Source organism: Chelmon rostratus, chromosome 21 (genome assembly GCF_017976325.1).
Source record: "Chelmon rostratus isolate fCheRos1 chromosome 21, fCheRos1.pri, whole genome shotgun sequence".
NCBI classification, from domain to species: domain Eukaryota; kingdom Metazoa; phylum Chordata; class Actinopteri; order Chaetodontiformes; family Chaetodontidae; genus Chelmon; species Chelmon rostratus.
The window spans coordinates 4,729,418-4,750,984 of NC_055678.1; the positions used below are offsets into that span (position 1 = coordinate 4,729,418).

A 21,567-nucleotide genomic window follows, 5' to 3' on the forward strand; every position below is an offset into this window, starting at 1 on the left:
TCATGCACCCCCACCCATCCAAATCCACACACACACTCACACAGTCTCTCTTTTATTTTCCCCTCTCTTGCTATCTTCCCCTCTGCTTCTTCCTGTCCAGAGGATTGTCTGCAGCGGTCACATTATGTCCTCTCTCTCTCTCTCTCTCTCTCTCTCTCTCGCTCTGTCTCTCTGTGATCAGGGGGCTGAGGTTGCGGCCGCAGAGCAGGCTCAGCTCCAAGCCTGAAGTTCAATATCACCCCCAAACTCCACAATGAAAGCAGGAAGGGCAGGGAGAGGACGAATGAGCCACCCACTGCTGCATTCACCACGGAAAACCCCATGTGATTCTCTCCTTTTGTGTGTGTGTGTGAAACCTTAAATGTGTGGTTTAAAGGGAAGTTTTGCTTTTAACTTAAAGTGTCAAAGGCTCAAACTACCCACTGATTTTTTAAATAATAGCCCTTTTTATGGTTTAATTTTTAATAAGTGCACCCCTATAGAGAGAAACAAAGAGCCCAATTAAAACAAATGTAGCCACCATGACACACGTAGGTTATTGGCAGTAATAGGTTTTTGGAGACTTCAGGGACGAAACTGTGATCCTGCGTAATATTTACTCTGCAGATGTTTAAGGGCGAGCTTGCACAATCAATTTCCTTTTAATTCCCCAGCCATCCAGTCCTCCGAACCTGGGCCCCCTCCTCCTTCTCTTTCTGTTATACATGTGCATGCCTCGGAGAAACCATGGTGAGCTGGGTGTGTTTTGTTCTCTCTTATTACACACATCGACGTGTCTAATGTCCACTTAAATAGCAGCAGTAGATAGAGAAAGAGAGAGAGAGCACAGAAAAGGAGAAGTGGGAAAACACCATGTTGTGGCCTTTTCCCTGCATTTTGTCTTAAGTATCTGCTGCCCCCCCCCTTCAGTATCTAAAGAGAGTTTGGTGATTAGTATGCAGAAAGGAAGCTGATTTGCATAATTAAGTGCTACAGAGAAAAAGCAACAAAGTTTGTTAGTTTTACAACTATGAGTTTAATAGTGTACAAAGAGTTATTCCTGCTCAAAGTTAAAAGTTCATTGTTCACACATAAACTGTTTTTCATTGTTTTAGACGCACATTTAATTCTTTTTTTTTAAAGGAATCCAGAGACAGATACCATTAAAGTGGTTAATAATCACAGAAGTGGTAACAGTTAGTAACCTACACTCGGCACTGAAGAGTAGATTAATATTGTACTACACTGTTAATTGTCACACTCATAGTATACAAAAGGCACAGAAGGCAAGCAATGCTGATCTCAAAGGCTCAAGTTAATACAGAGAACATCAGAGACTCCAGTATATCAGGACATCGACACTGTGACATGATTACTGACACATGAAGGATGGTTACGCTTATCAAATTATTCTCCGTAATAAGGCATGATGTTCGTATCTGAAAAGGTCATTTAATGTTATTTTCACGTACAAAATAGATATAAAAATACATTATAAACTTGTTACAGATGTTACGACTCCATGATTTGTGTATTTGTTCATGTCAAGGCATCAGTTGGTTTTGTGTGTGTTTGTAAAACTGTACCACACCTTCTGAAAAAGCGGATACACATGCAAAAATATATATATGGACGACTTCATCTCCGACAAAACAATCAACCAATCAAACAACAACAACAACAGAAAAGATAAAATATAACACTGTTTTCCGGAGGCATCCGAGCCTCACATAAACATCTCAGACGTTGTAGCTGCTGCAATACTGCATCGCACTTCCAATTCAGGTGAGCCACTTTTTTGTTTCGCTTTTTGGCGCTGAACTCTGAATTGAGAAGAGTTATGGACGTGAAGCCATAACGATGTGGGCAATGAGGACGGGGCTGCGACACTTTTTCCTGCAGCCCTGATTTATCTGCATAAACCCAAATGGCATAATTTCATGCTGGGCACAAGCCCACGAAGCTGTAGAAGAAGATTTAGGTGTAACATTGTTCCATCGCTCCCAATAAATAAAGGCACTGCTGTTCAAGCTCATACGATACTGTAGTGTGAAAAAGGCAAAGGCATCGTTGTGGATGTCCACTGGATTTAGACGAGAGAAGTGCGACCTTCCTTCTCTGTGCTGTACAAGATTATTAGCATTTATACCGTTAATGTTGACTCGGTATTGGGATGCTTTACCGAACAAGAAAAACCCAAAGATACTTTGGTATTTTGGATTCCAGTCTGTTATTTTTCCTCACTGAGCACCTGTTGCTTTACCGTAAAAAAGTATTCTGAGATGGAATTCTACTTTTTTAGTATTCCTAGTTCAAACATGTCAAGGAAAGATGGAAATCACTCTACCTGTAAGGAAATGAAATGTAAAATAATACGCTCATAAATAGAGCAGCAAGTGACTTCTTGAACACATCGTTGGAACACACACGTTGGCGTTAAATTTGAAGGGAAAGCATGTTAATACATGAATATTCGAACACCAATTATAATGTGTTATGATGGATTATTAATGTGTGTTGGCCCAAAAAAAAGAAGCGATCCCTTTAAAGTGGTGCCCGATGAGGAAAAATGCTTCAAAATATCAACATATCTCCTTTAGTTTAGTGTTTGTGGAGGGTTTCTGGGCTGGATAAGTACAGTTACCATCATTTCAGTATAGTTACCACGTTATTAATAGAGTGATTATTATTGCATCACGTGGACTGAGGGCAGGGCAGCTCAGAGAGACAGTTTGGCACAGCCAGGGATTGTTTATAAGCCCTTCACCAGTTAGGGGGCCCGTACCCAGTAAAGTCCACTGGTTTTGCATGGCAACAACTGCTACAGATTGGGATTTCGACTGTTGAATGGTTATAAAACATTCTTAGACTGGCTTTGGACTTTTGGAAGGAAGGCACGTTTGGTAAAGTTTAGTTTAGGACTTGATGATGGGCGGGGTCCTGAGGTTTTTTCCCATGATCGCTGTCGTCTGGTTGGTTGGTTAGACAGAAGCAGCCGGGTTGTTCCCAATGTGCTGGTCTGGTTGGCTGAGCTGAGGGAGTGGCAGGGCCGCGGGCCAATGAGCACGCCAGCGGGCAGAGATGGGTGGGTCATCAGTGGGCGGAAAGGTCAGAAGGTCAAGGGGTCATGGGTTAGTTGCCGTGGCAGCTAGAGTTAGACAGACAGAGACGGACAGACGTGGAAAGGAAACAAAAAGGGCACATAAAAGGGGACATAAAAAGAAAAAAAGATAGAAGAGAGATTAGTGTCAGCTAGTGGCGTCAGGATGACAACAAGGCAGATCTACTGCAGTCACGCAGCATGAGGGGCACTACATAAGAGCTGCACAACACCTTCATGAGCCCTGCATAACCATTCAGAAAGACTTACATCAACCACCGGGTGGTGACATAAGGAATGGCTGGTTAGAGATGCTCACATGTGCTCATGAAGGTGTCTGCAGGGCTATGCTGGAGGAGATACCCCTCCTGTCGTGTGACTGCTGCTATAGTGATACTACTCATGCTAGCTGGGCTACGTCTAGCACAGACAGACAGTGAAACCATGGACAGAGAGGGAGACAGCATGGTTTCATGTGGGTGAGAGAGTGACCTTTATGTCCAAAGAAAAGTGCCTGGGCCTCACAAATACTTTCACTTACTGACAAGTAGAGCTATTGTTTAGCAGCCGGCGTAGGATCTTGATGATTAACAGTTGTGATTAACTGATTATTGATTATGGTTTGGTCTTTTTTGCTGTGAAGTATTAGAAGAGCACCTAATGATCACAGTAAGCAAAGAGGCGCCGTAAGAGACAGTGATGAGAGGTTAAGAGATGGTGATTTTAGAGGGACTTAAGAAACAATTTAACAATAGACAGACTAACTACAAGAATTTAGAGGCTTTGGTTTTCTTTAGAGATTTTTTTCAATAGTCATCTTTATTGCCTTTTAGTGTTTTTTGTCCATCGTGTACAACAAGAGCACCACCGCTCACATACACACATATATTGTAGCTAGCTAGTCCATTTCTATTGCATAAAACAGTCACGAGGCCTGTGAATCGAGAAGGTCACCTCATCTTAAATAGACAGAGCAAAACACTGCCTTCATTGCCACCTTCGCGGTGACTAAAACAGTAGTAGCTACACACCTTGAATAAAGTCTGAAGTTTACATGGAGACACTTCATCTATAAAAAGCATATTGAAAAAAAACAAAAATAAAAATTTACAAACTAAAAAAAACTAAAAAAAAAAAATACTACAAGTATTTTCAAGCGATCTTGTTCCATAAGCTTCATATAAGCACTTAAATCCTTAAAATCCCTATATACAAATTTATTTTGCAGCTAAATACATGGTAACAGCACCACTCTGGCTAGGAAATATATGAAAGATGTAAACAGCCCCAATGATAAAGTCCAGTGGGCGACTGATAAGACCACAAACAACAGTATTTCATACAAAAGAGCTTGTAACACAGACCTCAGTAGTCATCACATGCTGTGTTTTAGTAGTAAAGACCAAAGATCATATTGAATTGAATGACCTTCAGAAAAAGACAATCTCTGTTACTTTAAATGTCATATAGTCATTGGGCACAACACAGGATTTAATTAATAATAAAAAACAATACATTTGTGGAAATCTACTGGAATGAAGTTGGGCATAAATAAAACTTCCCATAGTTATTTGTAGGGTCATAAGTAGTAGTGAAGAGATAAACGACGACGAAAAAAAAAAGTTTCTGAGAGAGGACTCCAAATCCAGAGTCACAAGGACCGAGTCACATGAACGGAGCGATCCATTCTAATTGAGAGGGTCCTGGCCTGCAAGCCGTCCAGTTTATCTAACAGGCGAGCGAAGATAACCGCTGCAGCTGTCACCCCTAACATGGTTCCTCCCAATCTGCTCACTTATTTCACTTTCACAGCAACAAATACTGTTTCACATTTTTCACTGACGCTGCTTCAGCGTGTGACCTTTTCGCCTGATACAGTTATTTCGCTCTTAGGCATGCCGTATTACAGACACACGAAAACTGAAATTGGTCCATTGGTCTGCATGCACGCACACGAACACACACACATATACACATACACATAAAGTGGCCGGTGAGCTAACTAACCTCTGTCTGGGGTCACTACCCTTTGGTAAGGATGGATTCTCTTGTCGTGGCGTCGTACCTTAGTGGTCATGGCACCTGCTAACAGCCATTGACATTCGCCAAAACAGAACACAGAAGGTTACTCATCAGAAAGACATGAAACAGTCCACCCATGGCACCAACATCAGTGAAACCAGGAATTTACAAAAAGTGTTCAAGGCTGAGGGTGAAAATAAGTCAAAACGCTTCTAAGAGACAGAATTTTTGTTGTTTTGTGGTCTTCTGTTCTCTAAAGAAAATATTAATCCAAACCACTAATTTCTCACTAAGTTTCACTAGTAGATTCAACATCAGCGGTAAGCGAAGTCACTCTATAGCTCTGTGATTAAAATAAGCGTTAACATATATTAAATCACAAACAGCGGCGCTAAAATATCTATGGGTTCACTAAAATGTGTTAAAAGTACAAGCGGAAGCTGAACTATTAAAAAAAGTTAAATAGCTGTCACACCACAACACTAGTCTGCTAATACAAAGAGGAAATTAACAGGAATGGACACTTGACTACAGAATGACTGTCGAGGAATCTGTCATCCTAAAGTATGAGCAAACTCTGAGTGTTTGCTCTGTGGGACAAGTATGTGGGGGAGGGGGAAAGGGGGGGGGGGGGGGGTCTGCAAGCCAGTCCGTGTGTGTGCTAGGAAGGGTTGCTATCGCTTAGCCTTTGGTTGGGAAAGCCATACCTGCAAAAACACAGGAAGAAGGGACTGTTAGCCCAGCAATGAGCATCAGCATGCATCTATATATGATGTGGATGTATTACAAGAGCTGGATATGGCTGCCAATATTGTCCCAGTGGCAAACTGTGGAACTGCAACAAAAAAAAAAATCCACTCGAGCCTCGAGTTCTGTTACAAAACCTGACAATAACACAAAATATCAGCTTTATAGACGCGTTCAAACCTGCAAGTTGGATAAAGTTTCTAGTCTGGCTCAAGTTTGGTTATTTTTCAAATTTAGCTTGTCAATAAATGTCTCCGCTTTGCTCTCTGACAGTAACTATCATCTGTGTCTGTGCATGTCAAGTTTCATGTCATGTTTTGCTATAATTGTCTTACTGTGTTTTCAGACAGAACACAAGGCTAATTTTAGAGGTGACATGTCCGCATGTGAAGTCAATGCAAAGACCTGATGGTGCAAGTTCAAAATGTCTCAACTTGACCTACAAACTGGAGCTTATTCCAGCTGCTTAATGAATCTGCTGAATGAACGCAGCGAGGCGAGAGGCTCAGCTGAACACAAACGTACACAGACAGTGTGCCTGTGGCTAGCTAGCTTACAACTAACGTCTGTACAGTTGGTACACTGGACTGTTCGACGTAAATCAACACAGAGGTGAGCGTTCAAATTCACGCAAATAAAATTTCACGTCTTAATAGATGTAGGTACAAATCAGGTTCAAGAGGGTTAAAATTGACCCAGTGTGGGTCTATGGGTCAAGCGGGCGGGGCCAGGGACAGAGACAGTAATGGCTTTTTTGGCGTGCGCGATTGGTGAGCAGTTTTCATTGGAGTCCAGTATCCAGTCCTCGTAATACATCCATTGACTATGTATGAAAGTGATGAACTTTTGATTTTTAAATACCTAATACTCCAGTTGAGTCAATTGGGTATTCCAATATGGAGGGCGTGAGTGTGTAGGGATACTCGTACGGCGTGTAGATGATTCCAGATTCGGGCCCTTGCTGCACCAGCGCCGGGTGCGGATTGCCTCCCGGTACGAGGGCCGAGCTCTGAATCTGACGAATCAGAGGCATGATGGTCGGCGTGGTGACGGGGGCGGGGTTGCGCAGGGCCTGAGGCAGGACGGGCGTCGGGCCTGTGATGATCCGAGGCGCCTGAGGGGTCGCTAGAGGGAAGGCGGCGGTGGCTGCGCGGCACACAAACATACAATAATGCGAGTATGCGCACACCCACACGCGAGCGCACACATACAATAGACAGGGAAGAAGAGGAGAAGACAAACAGACTATTTAACAGAAGAAACAGAGGCATTGTTCATATATACAGTAGAGTCCTGTACCGAGACCCCTCCTTTGTCACCCACCAACCCTCCTCCACATGTTAATTATGATGTCATTCTTACGCGTCTTGACATTGGCGTCTCTGTAGGTCCCGTTGAGAATAGCCAGCTCCATCAACTGCATTTTCTTCAGGTTGTCCTCCCCCTCAGCCTACACCACCACACACAAGCAGACCAGCACAATCATCTTACTTACCGAGCACTGTCATTCAGCCATCTGACAAGTGAATGAATCGACTTTTGTTAGCTCGGTCAACAAGTCAGCAAAAGTTACAGCATGCTGAAAAGTAATTCTGATTTATTTGAATGTTCTGTAAAGGGACCAAAGTTTAAACTTCAAAAACAGTCAGAAATTGAGGTGGCCAGACCTTGAACACTGTCACCGCACCGCACAAGACATATTCAGTGTCGAACACGCTACCTTCTTAGCTCCAGTTACAGCTTGGTGAAAAGCGCGACTGATTTACAGTCAGACAGCAAGGTCTGCTGGGTTAAACTAACACATATCATTAACTTCGCCCTCCACGCTCACACATCCAGGAGCACAGGCTAACAGGTGTTTAGCTCCTGATTGCCTTTAGACACTTCTCACATCCTTTTACGTTTAAGATTGGCCAACGCTGTGCTGTGATTGGAGCGGAGGTGACGGCTGATTGAGGTAATAGAAACCCCCCTGCTAGTCTTTTCAGTCTATTTCTATTGTTGCAAATAATACACAGGAAAAAGAAGTAAGGAGCCTTGTGATTTCAAAATATGTGCTTTTTGAATGAGTGTCAAAGAGGGGATTATTTAGGGAGCTTGAGTCCCTGTGTCTATATGGCCATATCTCTGATGTGTTCCTACGTGTTTCCGATTTGCCGTCATATCTGCGCACATTTATGCATGTATGTGTGTCTGTAGGGGGGAAATAGGTGGGCTGGAGAATGTGAGAAATGTTGAGGAGTGCAATCAAAATGTCCTCTTGTGTGGACAACAACAACAAAAAAAAAATCCCAGGGAGAAAAGGGAATACTGTAGCCAGTAGTTGGGAATGAAGTGAGTTGTGAACGAGTGAAAGGAGTGATGGAGTGGGGAGAACAAGTGAACAGACTCTCCATTCATTCCCTCAGCCTTTCAAACAACCCGGGGTTACCATGGAAACCCCTTTATGCGTGTTCCCTAATTACCCTAACCCCTTACACATACTCTCTCATACACACAGAGACACACACAAAAACACAAAAAAGACACAAACACACACACTTTTTGGACTGACAATCCCCTTCCCCCTTCCATGCATACCAACACAGTGAACTCCCATCCAGTCACACACAGTTTTTCCATCTGTCCAGTCCATAATATTTGACGCTGATGGGTTCAGACTGATACTCACAGCGGGCACGAGAAGTTTCTTGACCTCATTGATGGCCCGCTGGAGTTTGATCTTGGCCCGGTTGTGTGTGTCCTCCACTGTGATCAGGACGTGGAGGTCCTCGCTGAGGTGCTCCCAGTTGGGCTTCCCTCGGTTCATCTCCTCCTGAAACACAAAAACATTTTTGAAGCCCTGTTTGAATGCAGCACACAAGCTCGGTCCACTGCTGCAGCGAGGGAACAGGATTTCACCTTTCTTCTCGTTTGGCTCGGTTTTTGGATCGGCCTCAAACTACGCACGAACACACTAGAGGCTCAAGGTCGTGAAATGCAGCTTTGGAAGCGTTATCGAACTCTTGAGGCTCTTCAGTGGTTACACAAGTTTAGTCGCATGTTATCGAACGCGCTCAGATTCTCTGTAGCAGTTCACCAAATCACAACGTTTTCTGCCACTGCTTTTTATCTTACATATTATTAATCAATCAATAGAAATTCAGATGTTGATTCAATGACAGCATTAATGAATGAAGAGTCACTTAGTAAGTCATTATCAAGTAAAGATGCCAAATATTGACACCGTGACAAGGCTCTTGGAACTACAGACAGACAGTACTTATTATTTTTAGCCTCAGTAACTCTAGATACTCTCAGAATGGAAATGCCAGTCCATGTTTCAGTCAGTCAATCCACAACTTAGACTGACACATCTCAGTAAATTTTGAATCAATTGTCATGAAATTGTGTTTATGTGGTTATCATGACTTTGGTGATTGACACATGTGATTCTGAATGAAATGCCTCAACATCATTCAGACATTCTTGCCTCCCTCACGATGAACCATCTGATGAGCCTGAACTTTCCCCCTATTGCAATAATAAATCATTTCACTACATTCATTTAACATTAAATACCTGCTAAATAGATGGCACCAGCTTCAGCTGTACTTGCTGTTTAGTGCTAATTAGGAAATGTGTCTCTGAAGTACGATGGTGCCCTGCTGCTCAACATTAGACTATGAGCACTGCAATTACTGGCGTTAGCGTTTGGCTCAAAGCAACACAGTACTCAAAAGAAATGTGGTTATTTGCCTTACTGCTGAGTTAAATGAGAAGATTAATACAACTCTCATATCTATCCATTTAATATGAAGCTACAGGCAGGAGACAGTTAGCTTAGCTTAGCTTTAAGACTGGAAAGAGCTAGTCTTGCTCTGTCCAGTGGTTACAAAATCCACAAAATAGCATCTGTTAGGTTCACTAGCTAACAAACTGTTTGATACACATACAAAAAACAAAGTGTAAAAATGACAAGTTGCTTCCTCAGAGGTGGTAGTCGGATGGTCGAATAGCTTCAGAGCCCCCTGCCCCCACACCTCTCATGTCAGGATGGAGGGGGGCTGTGTCCCACCATTTCTGTTCCGACATTCACTCACACCCACTTCACGCTGTGATTGGCCGGCTGTGTGGAGGTGAGAAAGCAAGCTGGGTTTGGGCTTTTCTCTCTCGCTCTTTTTTCATTCTTGACACAACGACTTTATATGTTACTTCTCCTGTGAGTAACCGAGTGCAACACTATGAAGTCTTTCAGGGAAACTGTGTGAAGATGTACACTGTTATCCACAATTTTAAATATATGTTCCTCCCCCTCTCTATGACAGCCGGCTTTTCACTCCATCTTTGAGCGCGGCCATTCGAAACAACTACGAACACCTGGGCTAGCTGTTTTCTCCTGCTTTCAGTCTTTATGCTAAGCTAAGCTAACCATCACTTGGCTGTAGCTTCATATTTAACAGACAAATGTGCGAACTCTCGGCAAGAAAGCGGGTACAAACACTTCCCAGAATGTCGAACCACTTGTTTAAGCACAGCTTGAAGTAAAGTGTTTCCATTTTATATCCTGAATTATCAGTTGTTAAAAAATGTTAATCTATAAGAAGAAATAACTGTTTGTTGCAGCCCCAGTTAAAAGTGAAATTATGAAGTCTTGTGACTCTGTATTGTGTGCTGGGACATTGTATCCTCTGTGGATGTTTTGTCAAGTGAGATGTATCGTTTTGAAAAACACCAAAAGTCAACATCTTTCTCTCCTCTCCCCCTGTTGCCTCCCACTGTGTCTCTGTTTTCCTTCCTCTCTCTCTCTCTGTGTGTGTCTCTCTCTCGGAGGGGCGTGCGGGGTAGGGAATGTTCTGGAGAGAGAGGGTGGGTTGGAATGCTGGACTTGCTCCACCTGCCGTTTGGAAAGCTTGAGGCGGCTCCGTCCAACAGCAAACACCAGGGGAGAGGAAGGGAGAACAGATGGACCGAACACCAGGACAGGAGAGAAAAACTCAGCACCAACAACTCATTGTGTGAGAAGGGTGGACAGACAGACAGATAGATAGATAGATAGATAGATAGATAGATAGATAGTGGACTGAGTGCTGGGAGAATGATGCATTCATGTGTTTGCAGCCAACTCTCAAGTGCTGGATGTCAAAACTCTGCAATAATTTCTCAATCAGTGGGAAACATTAGCATGTTGCATCTGCATCTGTTATATTGTAATTTTGAAAAAAAAAAAAGAAAGTTTCTGGTGTTGAAAGGACAGATTTTTTCATGTTACGGCGCATTTCTACACGTCACATAGACTCCACATTACTGCTTAACATTTTCCAAAGCATATCATGGTTATTTATATAATTTATGTGCTGTACCTTTCACAGCCTGTGGGCCGCTATCGGATTCCCTTCGCGTCAAAGCTGCTGAAAGTCCTCTCAAATACATGTGAACATCGTGTCCATTGTGTTTGCTGGCTTTGTTATTGCTCAGTGGTATTGCATTTCAAAATGAAATAAATGTGGAGTGCATCAGGAATTGTTGACTTTTTAGACATTCGTTGGCTGCACAGAAAAGTAATAAAGCTATTTAAAGGAATAATTAGACATTTGGTGAAATACGCTTGTATGCTTTCTTGCAGCGAGTTAGATGAGAAGCTTGGTATCACTCTCATGTCTGCACAGTAAGTATAAGGCTACAGCAGCCGATTAGCTTAGCTCATCATCAAGAGAAGAAACAGGGTAAACAGCTAATCTGGCTCTGTTTGAAACTAACAAAATATGCTCACCAGCATCTTGAAGCTCACAAATTACTCAGTAATTAACATGTTATATGTTGTTTATTTAGTGTGGATAAAAACTGTTGTGTAAAAATGGCAGGTTGGGCTTTAACAGAGGTTATGGGCGGGACTATTTCTTGGCTGGGTGCAGTGACTTCCTGGAGTCTCTGGCCATGACAAGAGTTTGAGGATTTTGTTTCCTTGAGAGAGAGCCAGGCTAGCCGTTTGCCCCTGTTTCAAGTCTTTATGCTAAGCTAAGCTAACTGTCTCCTGGCTCCTCTAGCTTCATGTTGAGCATACAGATATAAGAGCGGTATCAATCTTCTCATCTAACTCTAATAGGCGTATTAACTAAATTTCAAACTTTTAAAACATTCCTGTGGTCCGTTGCAGAGCCATACGAATAAAGCTGACTTGAGCCGAAGATGAGAGACGATGAAAGCACGTATCATGCGCGTTTGCGTGAGTGCGTATAGTGAGTGTGTATACCTTCTTCTTGTCTCTCATGGAGCCCTTTCCTCGCACCATAATCTTGCAGCCGGTCTCCGCCTCCAGTTGTTTGGCTGTCAGTCCACGTGGGCCCAGGATCCTCCCTACGAAGTTAAACTACACAAAAGAGCAAAACATACTCATAATAAAACAAGCCCGAAGGAAGACGGACACATTTTAGATCACAGACTCAAACTGTCTGTTCACAATGTGTGTGTATTTCCATGTGCTGCGAGTGAGTGTGCCTTTGAGGTTTGTGCATCTGTGATGTGTTTGTGTTACTAAGAGAGACAAAAATAGCTCATTATATGGGTGCTGGCTGGTGCTGGTGGCATGACAGGACAGCGCCGTTCTCTTAACCTTATCTGTCACTACGACTGAGTGATTAACTAGACAGCTGCCCCACTGTGTGTGTGTTTCTTTGCCACTAGCCGTCTGTCTCTCCGTGCATCGCTCGTGACATTTGTCCTGCCTCTTCCTATGTTTTTTTACCCCACTGAACTCTCCCTGAGTTTAACCTAATGCTCACTTCAGTTGCAACATATTCGCTCCGGCCTCTATGGTGACCGTCGACTCGCACACATGCATCTCGATAGAGGAACTGCTCTCTAAATTTAACCTTGATCTCAACCGTTTTCCAACACACTCCTGTGCGTGTGTGTGTGTGTGTATCCTGTTAGACTTCTGTCATGTGAGTGAGGACAGCCTGTCATTGTATTCGGTGATTGGCAAGCTGACGCATGGAGAAAAAAATCATGTGAGCCATTCAATCTGGATCAACCCAACTCATATTGAAGTGCTTAACTGTACTTGGCGTGAGCAGGGATGTACTGGATGGTAAAGTCTCTTCACTGCAGTGCACTTGTCTTTATATTTGAAGAAAAAACTAAAAAACCAACTTTTTAAGATCTTGTAAATATTTATGGGCTAAACTTGGCTGAAATGTGTGTTGCAGTGAGTCAGTTTACATCAATATATTGCTTTTTTGAGTATACAAAACTTATCATTCTGAATTATTCACTTTTATCTTTTTGGAAACATTGGCCAGGGGTCATTGTTGATTTATTTCATGTCTAGATGACATCATTGGGTGTGAGCAGAGATGATTTCAGAATGAAATCAGATTTTAGATAAAAGGTAAAGCAACGCGCCCCTGTGATTATCAGCCTTGCTGACTTTCTGGCAGCCTTTCTGTAACTAAGAGGAGATAAAGTGACAACAGCAGAAAGTAAACAGAGATACTTCTAAAAGGTCAAAGGTCATGGATCTGTCCACTCACGTCGGGGTACTCTTTGACAGGCACGTAGAGCTTCTCCTGCAGCTGAGCCACGGGGCCAATAGCTTCAGGAAGCTCCTCCATGTCCCGCCCATTGAACATGCCACCGTTCACTGTGTCGTTGTACATGTCCTTGCGTACCCTGCCGATTTCTGTGAGACACGGGAAGACAGACACAGAAAGAGCGAGTAAAGTTGAATAAATGCAAGTGGAGACATTCAAGTATGCCAATAAGGGATGGCAAATGTCACGTTTCTTCACACGTCCGTTTCTTAGGACCATGACTCACTGTCACCAGAATTACAGCAAGCTCTCAGTGTGACAGCAGACAGTTAGACAATCAGACAGACAGGGAGGAAGGGAGACAGTCACAGGCATTCTGCACCACGATGTAAAATCTAACCACTGAATGCTTTGCAATCAGGCCTCCTCTATTACTGAAAATTTCTCTCTATTTCTTTCCTTTCTCCAACAGTTCACACACACACACTGTTCCCCCTTTCACTGTGTAAATAATGCAATGAATAAACATACGTTAGTGGGGGTCACAGTGACCTACTCTACCCACTTGTGTTTATGGCGCTCTGGTGCAGGACAGTTATTCAATAATCACATAGACAAGGCAAAATTCTTAGAAAGCAATGGAGCTGCAAAGAGCAACTATTTTTAACAATGATTCATCTGCAGACCATTTTCTCCACTATTCGATATAAAAAAAACCTTTTTGGTGTGGTCAAATTTGGTCCAAAACCCAAAGATTTTCAGTTTACAATTATATAAAACACAGGAAAAAAACACAATTCTCACACTGGAGAAGCTACAAACGGATCATTTCTGGTGTTTCTGCTAAAAATGACTGCTTAAACGGTGAAGTTTTTGCCTCAGGTTTGGTGCAGAGACGCCATCAGAAATGAGACTGTGTTTGTCTGCCTGTCTGCTTGTTTAGTGCTGTCTCAATGACCGATGCTAGCCTCTGATGCCTTTGTAATGACACGCTAGCACAATAATAACTGACTACTGCATCACACAAACACATGCGCAACGCATACACACAGACCCCCGGCTTCAAGTCACACACAGACACACACACACACACACACGGCGGAATAACTGCCGTGAGGCACAAATATCATCTGACCTAAGCGGGCTGACAGGCATGTCTCCCTGCTCTCAGAGTGATAAGTCTGACCATAATAACTACAGTAGGACACTATAATTACTGCCACAGCTACAGCGACAATGATGATCCTCTAATAACCCATTCTGACCTGTTACGGACCAAAAGCGACTATTAAAAAACACACACATAAACAAACAAATCTGCGCAGACAAGCAGGGCTTGTGTCACACTTCAGATGAAACAGGGAGCGACTCGCTGGAGAGAAGAACAAGAGAGCTGAAAGAGTTCAAGAAAAATGGGGGAGCTGCAGCAGGCCTTATCTTCACACTTCAACCTGTCATTGGTTTATAAATAGACTTGACTCTTTCGCAGCGTTTCCAAATATGCAACAAACATGCACCCTGACAATATGTGTGACTGGCAGGCTTTTCTTGTCCCCCTGAAACTTTTTGGTGCTGTGCCCTTGTCCATCGCTCAGGCAGAAGATACAGCCAGGCTGAAAATGAGCATGGTACAATGCCTTTCATTCTAACCGTGGGTGTCACATTATCATGTGTGAGGGATGAGCGCGTTCGGCTGTCAAGCCTTCAACATGAACACTACTAGAGATGTTAAGTTGACCTATTTGTCTGGCTCTGGAGGTCGCCTGGTATGAGAACAACCTTGCTGCGTCATGAGACTTGTCACAGAGCACAAAGTCGGGACCTTGGTGATCCTGATGTGCAACAACAGTCGCGACAACAGGACTTGGCAGCTTGTTGCAACTGTTGGAAAATCACATTATAAAAGGAGTGCTGAAGAAAACAACGCCACTTTTAACGACTGGACACACGTATGCTGCTGCTTTTCACTGTAATAACCCAAACTCGTGAGCAGCAACAAGTGGACTGCGTTAGTCAGTTGCACAGACAGCTTGTTAGCGGTCTCAAATCAAACATTTTGCACAGTGACATGCTCTCGCTCCTGCTCGGGGATGGGCTGCAGCATTCACATAAGCCTGTGCATTAGGTCACTGGGAAAGACTAACAACTGTCTGTTTGTTCCCATCACCAACTGCCCCTGTGTGTGTGTGTGTGTATGTGTGTGTGTGTGTGTGAGAGAGAGAGAGAGAGAGAGAGAGAGCTCATCTGCTGCTCTCAACAAATTAAAAATGTGACTGAAGGGAAAGGACGCATCCTATTCACACATATAGCAGCTTTTCATTCAGCTTTATTGTGATTTTACAACCAGACCTCCATGCAGGAATTCAGTGAAAAGCATGTGTTTAATAATTAATCAGTAGCATCTTGGATGGATGACACTGCTGTCACGTCTGCTAGGAGCCAGGGGAGAATTCACTGACTGCTCAATAAAGTGGGTCAATAAATAACGGTTACTTTTATTAAAACTGGCCACTAAACCTAACGTGCGGGCCTCTAGCCAAGAAAAGATGGAGTAATTTCCTCTGTGGGGTGACAAGTGGGTGAGGTGTCTAGTGGAGGGGTTAGCCGAGTTACCTTCATCCAGCAGCCGCTCCAGATGCGTGAAGATGCCGCTGAAGTTGGGCAGGGAGCTCATCACCTTCCTGTCGTTCATCAGCTGCATTAGATAGTCCGGGTTGGACTTGGGTCTCTCCTTCACCTCTGTCTCCCCGACCATGGCTTATGCTTCGACAATAAAAGTCGCCGAGCTAGTCGGAAAACTTTACGGGGGGGGAAATTAAAAAGACACGCCCCGACAAGCGATGCGAGGACCCCGGAGGATTCCACCGGCCGCGACCCGCTGACCGCCTCTCTGGCTGGCTCAAACTCAAACCTCAGCGCCGGTTAAATCGACTCTCCTTCGGTTAACGTTTCGTGTGTGCGCCCTTGTCTTCTTCCAAACGGGTCCCCCCCCTCTCTGTCCGGCTCTCTCCCAGAGTTTAAAAAAGTTCCTTTTCAGTGGGAGTTGGGCTCTGTGTGACACTTCAGGCGACACCTACCCGACTCCGCGCACTTCTCCAGCGGCTAAAACTCTACCATCAACTCGCGTCCTCCGCCCCGGCTCCTCAGCTTGTGTCCGCCCGGTGTGTCGGTATTCTGCAGCGGGGACCGACTCCCTATCATATGATTACAGTACGGCAGCAGCACGAGAGGGCTGTCAGGGGCGCGCCGCGCGTGGCCGCTGCCAGAGGGGAGGAGGCTCGTGCTCGTCCCTTCAGTAGTCCCTAGGAGCCCCCGTCTGCCTCTCACGCGCGCACAAGCGCACAGGCAGGCACGCGCACCCTCTACGCCCACAGTATGACAATATAACAGCACTGCATAGGTATGCACACCTGTTCTGCAACGGCTACTGTCCATCACTTGTCCTGTGAAGTGTGTGTGTGTCCAGCTGCCCTCAAGAGCTGCTCTGTTGTTCAGTTTTGAGGTACTTATACTTCAAATATTTCAGCTCTATGCAACTTTAGTCTACACTTCAACTCTATTAAATTATCATAAGGAGGTATTTTTTTTTACACCACTACATTTATTCGACAGCAACGAGACAACATGTGTCGATGAGAGAGCATGTATTCATATCCTCTACTCAAGTAAAAGTACAACTGCAGCAATGTAGAAATACACAGCTACACATAAAAGTCCAGCATTCAAATCCTACTTTATTATGTATGAGCAGAAACTTATACTGAAGTATGAAAGGTAAAGGTACTGTTTCTGCTGATAAATGCCTGTGTCAGAGTGTTAATAGCATACATACAGGTGGAGTTTATTTTAAAAGGGAGTGTTTCAGAGACCCTCAGAGGGGTTGTGATATGATGAAAGAAGACAAAAATAGCAAACTAAAAGCTCTGCTACACAGATGTGTATTCATTCATTTAGACATTTCTCTAATTTCTACTTTATTCTGAAATAGTTTTTACCTCCTTGGGCCTCAAACTGTTACTAGAATAAAAACCACGTGAGACGTTTAGAGGGGAAATGTCTCTTTGGTGAAACTGCTGACAACACAGACATCTTAAATGTGACAAGAGGCTCCAAACTCCAGACTACGGGGTCAAAAGCCAGAAATGTGGGGAACTCGCTGCTTTTATTTTTAGTTTTTTTCCTGAAATGTAATGGAGTAGAAGTTATGGAAATAGAAGCACCTGAAATTTGTGCTTAAATACAGAATTTGTGTAAATGTACTTTCCACCAAGTACCATTACTTTTATAATCAATTAATCTGATGGTTATTTTTATTATGTCTTATTTTACCTATTATGTCTTGTGCGACCGAAGAGTCCAAAACTCAAAGATTTTCAAATTACAATGATATAAACAGAGAAAAGAGGCCAAATCTTTCCTGTTTATTAACTAATCAATTAAATAACTAATTGTTTCCAGTGAGTGAACTCGAACATGGAGCAGTTAACGTTATCTCCTTGACCACACTGAAGCACCATCAATGATAATTATAGAACTGAGTAGATTTAAAATGCAGGACTGCAGCTTGTGATGGAGTATTTCCTGCGTGTGGTATCTGAACACATCTCACACCACTGCCCCTTACACAACGTTAAACTCTCCCCTCCTGTTCACACCCTCCACATTCATGACTTTTGTCGAGGATCCTGAAATAATAAGAAGGTGTGATGTGTGCGCTGGTTCTCTCTGGGTGGCTGCTGCTGCTGCAACATTATTGCTGGAGGAACAGATAGGTGCGAGGGTCTAAACTTAACTTGCTGTAAATCACACATGTGCACACACACACACACACACACACACAAACAGGCGACACAATACGTGTGCCCATGCATGCCTTGACTTATGCCTTTTGTCAGGCGCTGCTGGCCTCCCACCTGGTTTCTCTCCTCTGTCCACTGTTATGCACTGAGTGTGTTTTTCGCCTTGTAAGACTAAACGTATGATTGAAGCTGGGTGGGAAGCGGTGTGTGTGTGTCTGTGTGTGTGTGTCAGAGCAGCAGGAATTGTAATGGGGCAGCAGTGTTGGTAATGGCTGGTCAGCTGGTATGGCGAGTATTCAGGGCGGGGGCAGTGCATTGTCCTCTCATAGCTCCAACAATGCCCCTCTGAGCAGGCCACACATCTACCAGTCACGGGCCTCTCTCTGCCTCTGTCTCTGCTTTTCTTTCTGTCTGCCATATTTATTCAGGCCACAGTGAAGTGCAGAGTGAGATGTGATACATAGCACTGTCCCTGACCTTTGCCTGAAACCTCAAGGTCAACCGCCGAACCTCAGTTAATATTAGAGCTCATGTCACTCATGGCTTCACTGTAAAGACACACCTTGCATGTTGATTATCACTCTGAATGATTAATAAATGCCTCAAAGGTTGCTTACATTCGTCATTGCGGCTCCTTTATGCATAATTAATAGCTCACATCAATTAATTAGTCACAATCTGCACAGCTGGATTTTAAAAAATATCCTATATGATCTAATGCATGTTCTTCATGCATCTGTTTATTGATATAGTCCATTTAACTGACAAAAATCTAATCGTAACCGTCTTGATGAACATGGTTTAAATCATTGATCAGTAAAATGCCAAAAGTTCTCAGTTTCTCTGAAATGTGAGGATTTGATGCTTTTCTCTGTTTTAAATCATTGTGAATTCAAATTCCTTATTTTTGGTTTTATTTAAGGATTTTTTTTAAGCTTTTCATTGCTTGTAAATGAAATATTTTTGGGGTTTGTACTGTTGGCAGGACACAACAACAGTCTTCAGCTCTGAAAACTGGTGACGATCATTTTTAGAGCTGCAACAACGAGTTGAATTTTTGATTAGTTGAGCGACAGAAAACGAATCAGCAACAATTTCATAACAGATTAATAGTTTTAAAATCACTTAGCAAGCAAAACAAGCAAACTCTCACTGCATCCAGCCTCTCAAATGTGAGGATGTGCTACTTTTCTCAGTCTGATATCACAGTAATGTTCCAGGACACTTTTTATCTGATTTCTGACACTTTATAAATTGAACTGCTAGTTTTTTAATTGAGAAAATAACTTCCAGATGAATTGACAGTGAAAACAATTACTTGGGTTCTGACTTTCTAACATAGAATAAAGTATGATAAAAAACAATCAGCAGCTTAATAAATAATTAAAATAACTGTTAGCTGCAGTCCTAATGTTAATATAATGGTTTAGCCAACCAAAATGATAGCAGTTAACAACATATGCTGTAACGCTCAGTAAGATTTATTCATTAATTTGAATGAATTGGACGTATTTAATAGGAGGATTTCACACAGAGAGAAAAATAATGATAAAATCCTCTTATCTTGTTTGAGTTAGGCATGTTTTGCATTATTATGAATTCAATATTTTTGTGTTTTGGTGTGTTTGTTACATAAACTAAGACACCACGTTGAGCTCTGGGAACACGTGAGGCTCATTTTATACATTTAACAACCAATCATACTTCATCAGAGATGTAATTAACAGGTTAGTCGATGATAAAAGCCTTAATCGGTTTTGTTTGGAGGGAGCTTTAATCTAAACGTCTCCTCACATCGTTACACATAAAGGGGCCTTACTGCCCTACTTCATTTCTTTCTTTTTAACAAGCATCAAGCTGAAAAAATACATTTTCTTCACCGTCAAGGTTTTCCAGCAGTGGATACACCACCCCTGTGACATTATATCACTGATGGAAAGACACCCTCTTGTGGGCTTTTATTGTAACTGAAACTTTTCAGAGCGAGACGCCCAAAGCGTTGATGGCATGCCAGCACGTTTGTCAGTGACACAGAGGACGCTAGGGAGCCATTTGGAGTCCAAATAAACCGAAGAGGCAAAGTATTAACGCTGGCTGCAAGCGATGAGCAGAAACAGTGGGAGCGTCGGTGAAATCACTGATTAGACTGTGATGGAAAAGACGGCAGGGAACATCACTACGTATCAGATTACTGCTGGAGATGTTTAATGGATTACATTCACGTCAGTATGATTTCATTACCGTCAGTCACCAACAGAGAGCAGCAGAGTGCAGACGGCACACATGGCAGAGTCTGTCACAGGACACAGGAGGACTTTGTGAGGAGCAGTGTGCTGCTTTTCTGAAAGTTAGTTTCTTCTTTAAATCAATCAATCAATCAATGACAGGCTGTTCTTTGCATCTAAAAAAAAAAGAGCAACTATGACAACCAGCAGCCATACTGACACTGAAACCAGTGGTGGAAAGAAACTAAGTACCTTTACGTATAAGTATAGTATATATAAATATAGCTACTTTATAGTTACTGCTCAGCTTAACATGCAAAACAACTGATTGGTTTATAACTATATCAATGACGCATTGATATAGAAAACTACCCAACAGTATATGTTGTAGTGAAAAATTAGCTCCACCTCTACATACTGTGAAATCAAAGTACCACCACAATAAATCAATACTACTACTGATAATATGAGTTCTTTTATTTGTGGTACTTTAAAAATATTTTGATGCTAATACTTGTATTGTATTTTTCCTAAAGTGAAATATTGAATGCAGGGCTTTTATTTGTAATGGTGTATTTTTACAGATGAGTTGAATACTGAGAGAAATCCACTAAGTACATTTACTGTACTTAAGCACTATTTTTACTATTTGCACTTTACTTGAGTATTTCCATTTTTTTACACTCTCACTCCGCCACATTTGTTTGATCACTTTAGTTAGCGACTTTTCAGTCAGATTGATAATGCAAAATATAAACAATGAATAAATTACACTGTACTATCATGGGTTAAGATAAAACTTTATTTATCCCGGCAGATAAAGAATATAATGTAATTCAAATTAGCTCCACTGTTACCAGCAACAACATTAGAGTGATGAACACCTGAATGCATCAACGATTATAATCCAATAATATAACAGACATTAAGAGCCTTAAATAGGCCATTCTGCACAATGAGTAGTTTTACTTTTTAAGCATGTTTTAATGCAAATACTTTTGTACTGTTACATAAGTAGATGATTTCAATAATTGTTCCACCACTGGCTGAAACTGCCAGTACTCATTTTGAGCTGATACTTAATGTCTTCTGGACATATTTGACATTTTTCCCATAAAAAATGTTTGTGGTTCCCTTAAATTGTGTTGAAGTTCAGGGGTTCATCAAAATTCATAAAGAATCTA

At 42.5% G+C, this 21,567-nt stretch overlaps 1 protein-coding gene across 3 annotated transcripts; it reads right to left on the reverse strand.

Annotated features, from left to right (window-relative positions):
* Positions 1-1,043: 1,043 nt before the first annotated feature.
* Positions 1,044-16,544, reverse strand: qki2 (QKI, KH domain containing, RNA binding 2). Of its 3 annotated transcripts, XM_041962392.1 has the most exons (9): positions 15,973-16,544; positions 13,360-13,508; positions 12,081-12,197; positions 8,520-8,663; positions 7,211-7,298; positions 6,710-6,994; positions 5,809-5,832; positions 5,087-5,161; positions 1,044-3,127 (listed from the first exon to the last, which is right to left on the reverse strand). In XM_041962392.1, the coding sequence occupies exons 1-9, from the start codon at positions 16,112-16,114 to the stop codon at positions 3,105-3,107; spliced, it is 1,047 nt and encodes a 348-aa protein (XP_041818326.1). In that variant the 5' UTR covers positions 16,115-16,544; the 3' UTR covers positions 1,044-3,104. The 3 variants fall into 3 exon arrangements, with proteins under 3 accessions (XP_041818326.1, XP_041818327.1, XP_041818328.1); XM_041962393.1 differs by lacking the exon at positions 5,809-5,832; XM_041962394.1 differs by lacking the exons at positions 1,044-3,127; positions 5,809-5,832 and having other exon boundaries at positions 3,907-5,808.
* Positions 16,545-21,567: the final 5,023 nt, after the last annotated feature.

Coding starts and splice junctions, on each gene's coding strand:
- qki2 (XM_041962392.1), bottom strand. CDS start 16,114: ATGGTCGGGGAGACAGAGGTGAAGGAGAGACCCAAGTCCAACCCGGAC. Junction 12,198..13,359: donor CTGTCAAAGAGTACCCCGAC/GTGAGTGGACAG, acceptor TCTTTTGTGTAG/TTTAACTTCGTAGGGAGGAT. Junction 6,995..7,210: donor AGACGCCAATGTCAAGACGC/GTAAGAATGACA, acceptor TGTGCCGCGCAG/CCACCGCCGCCTTCCCTCTA.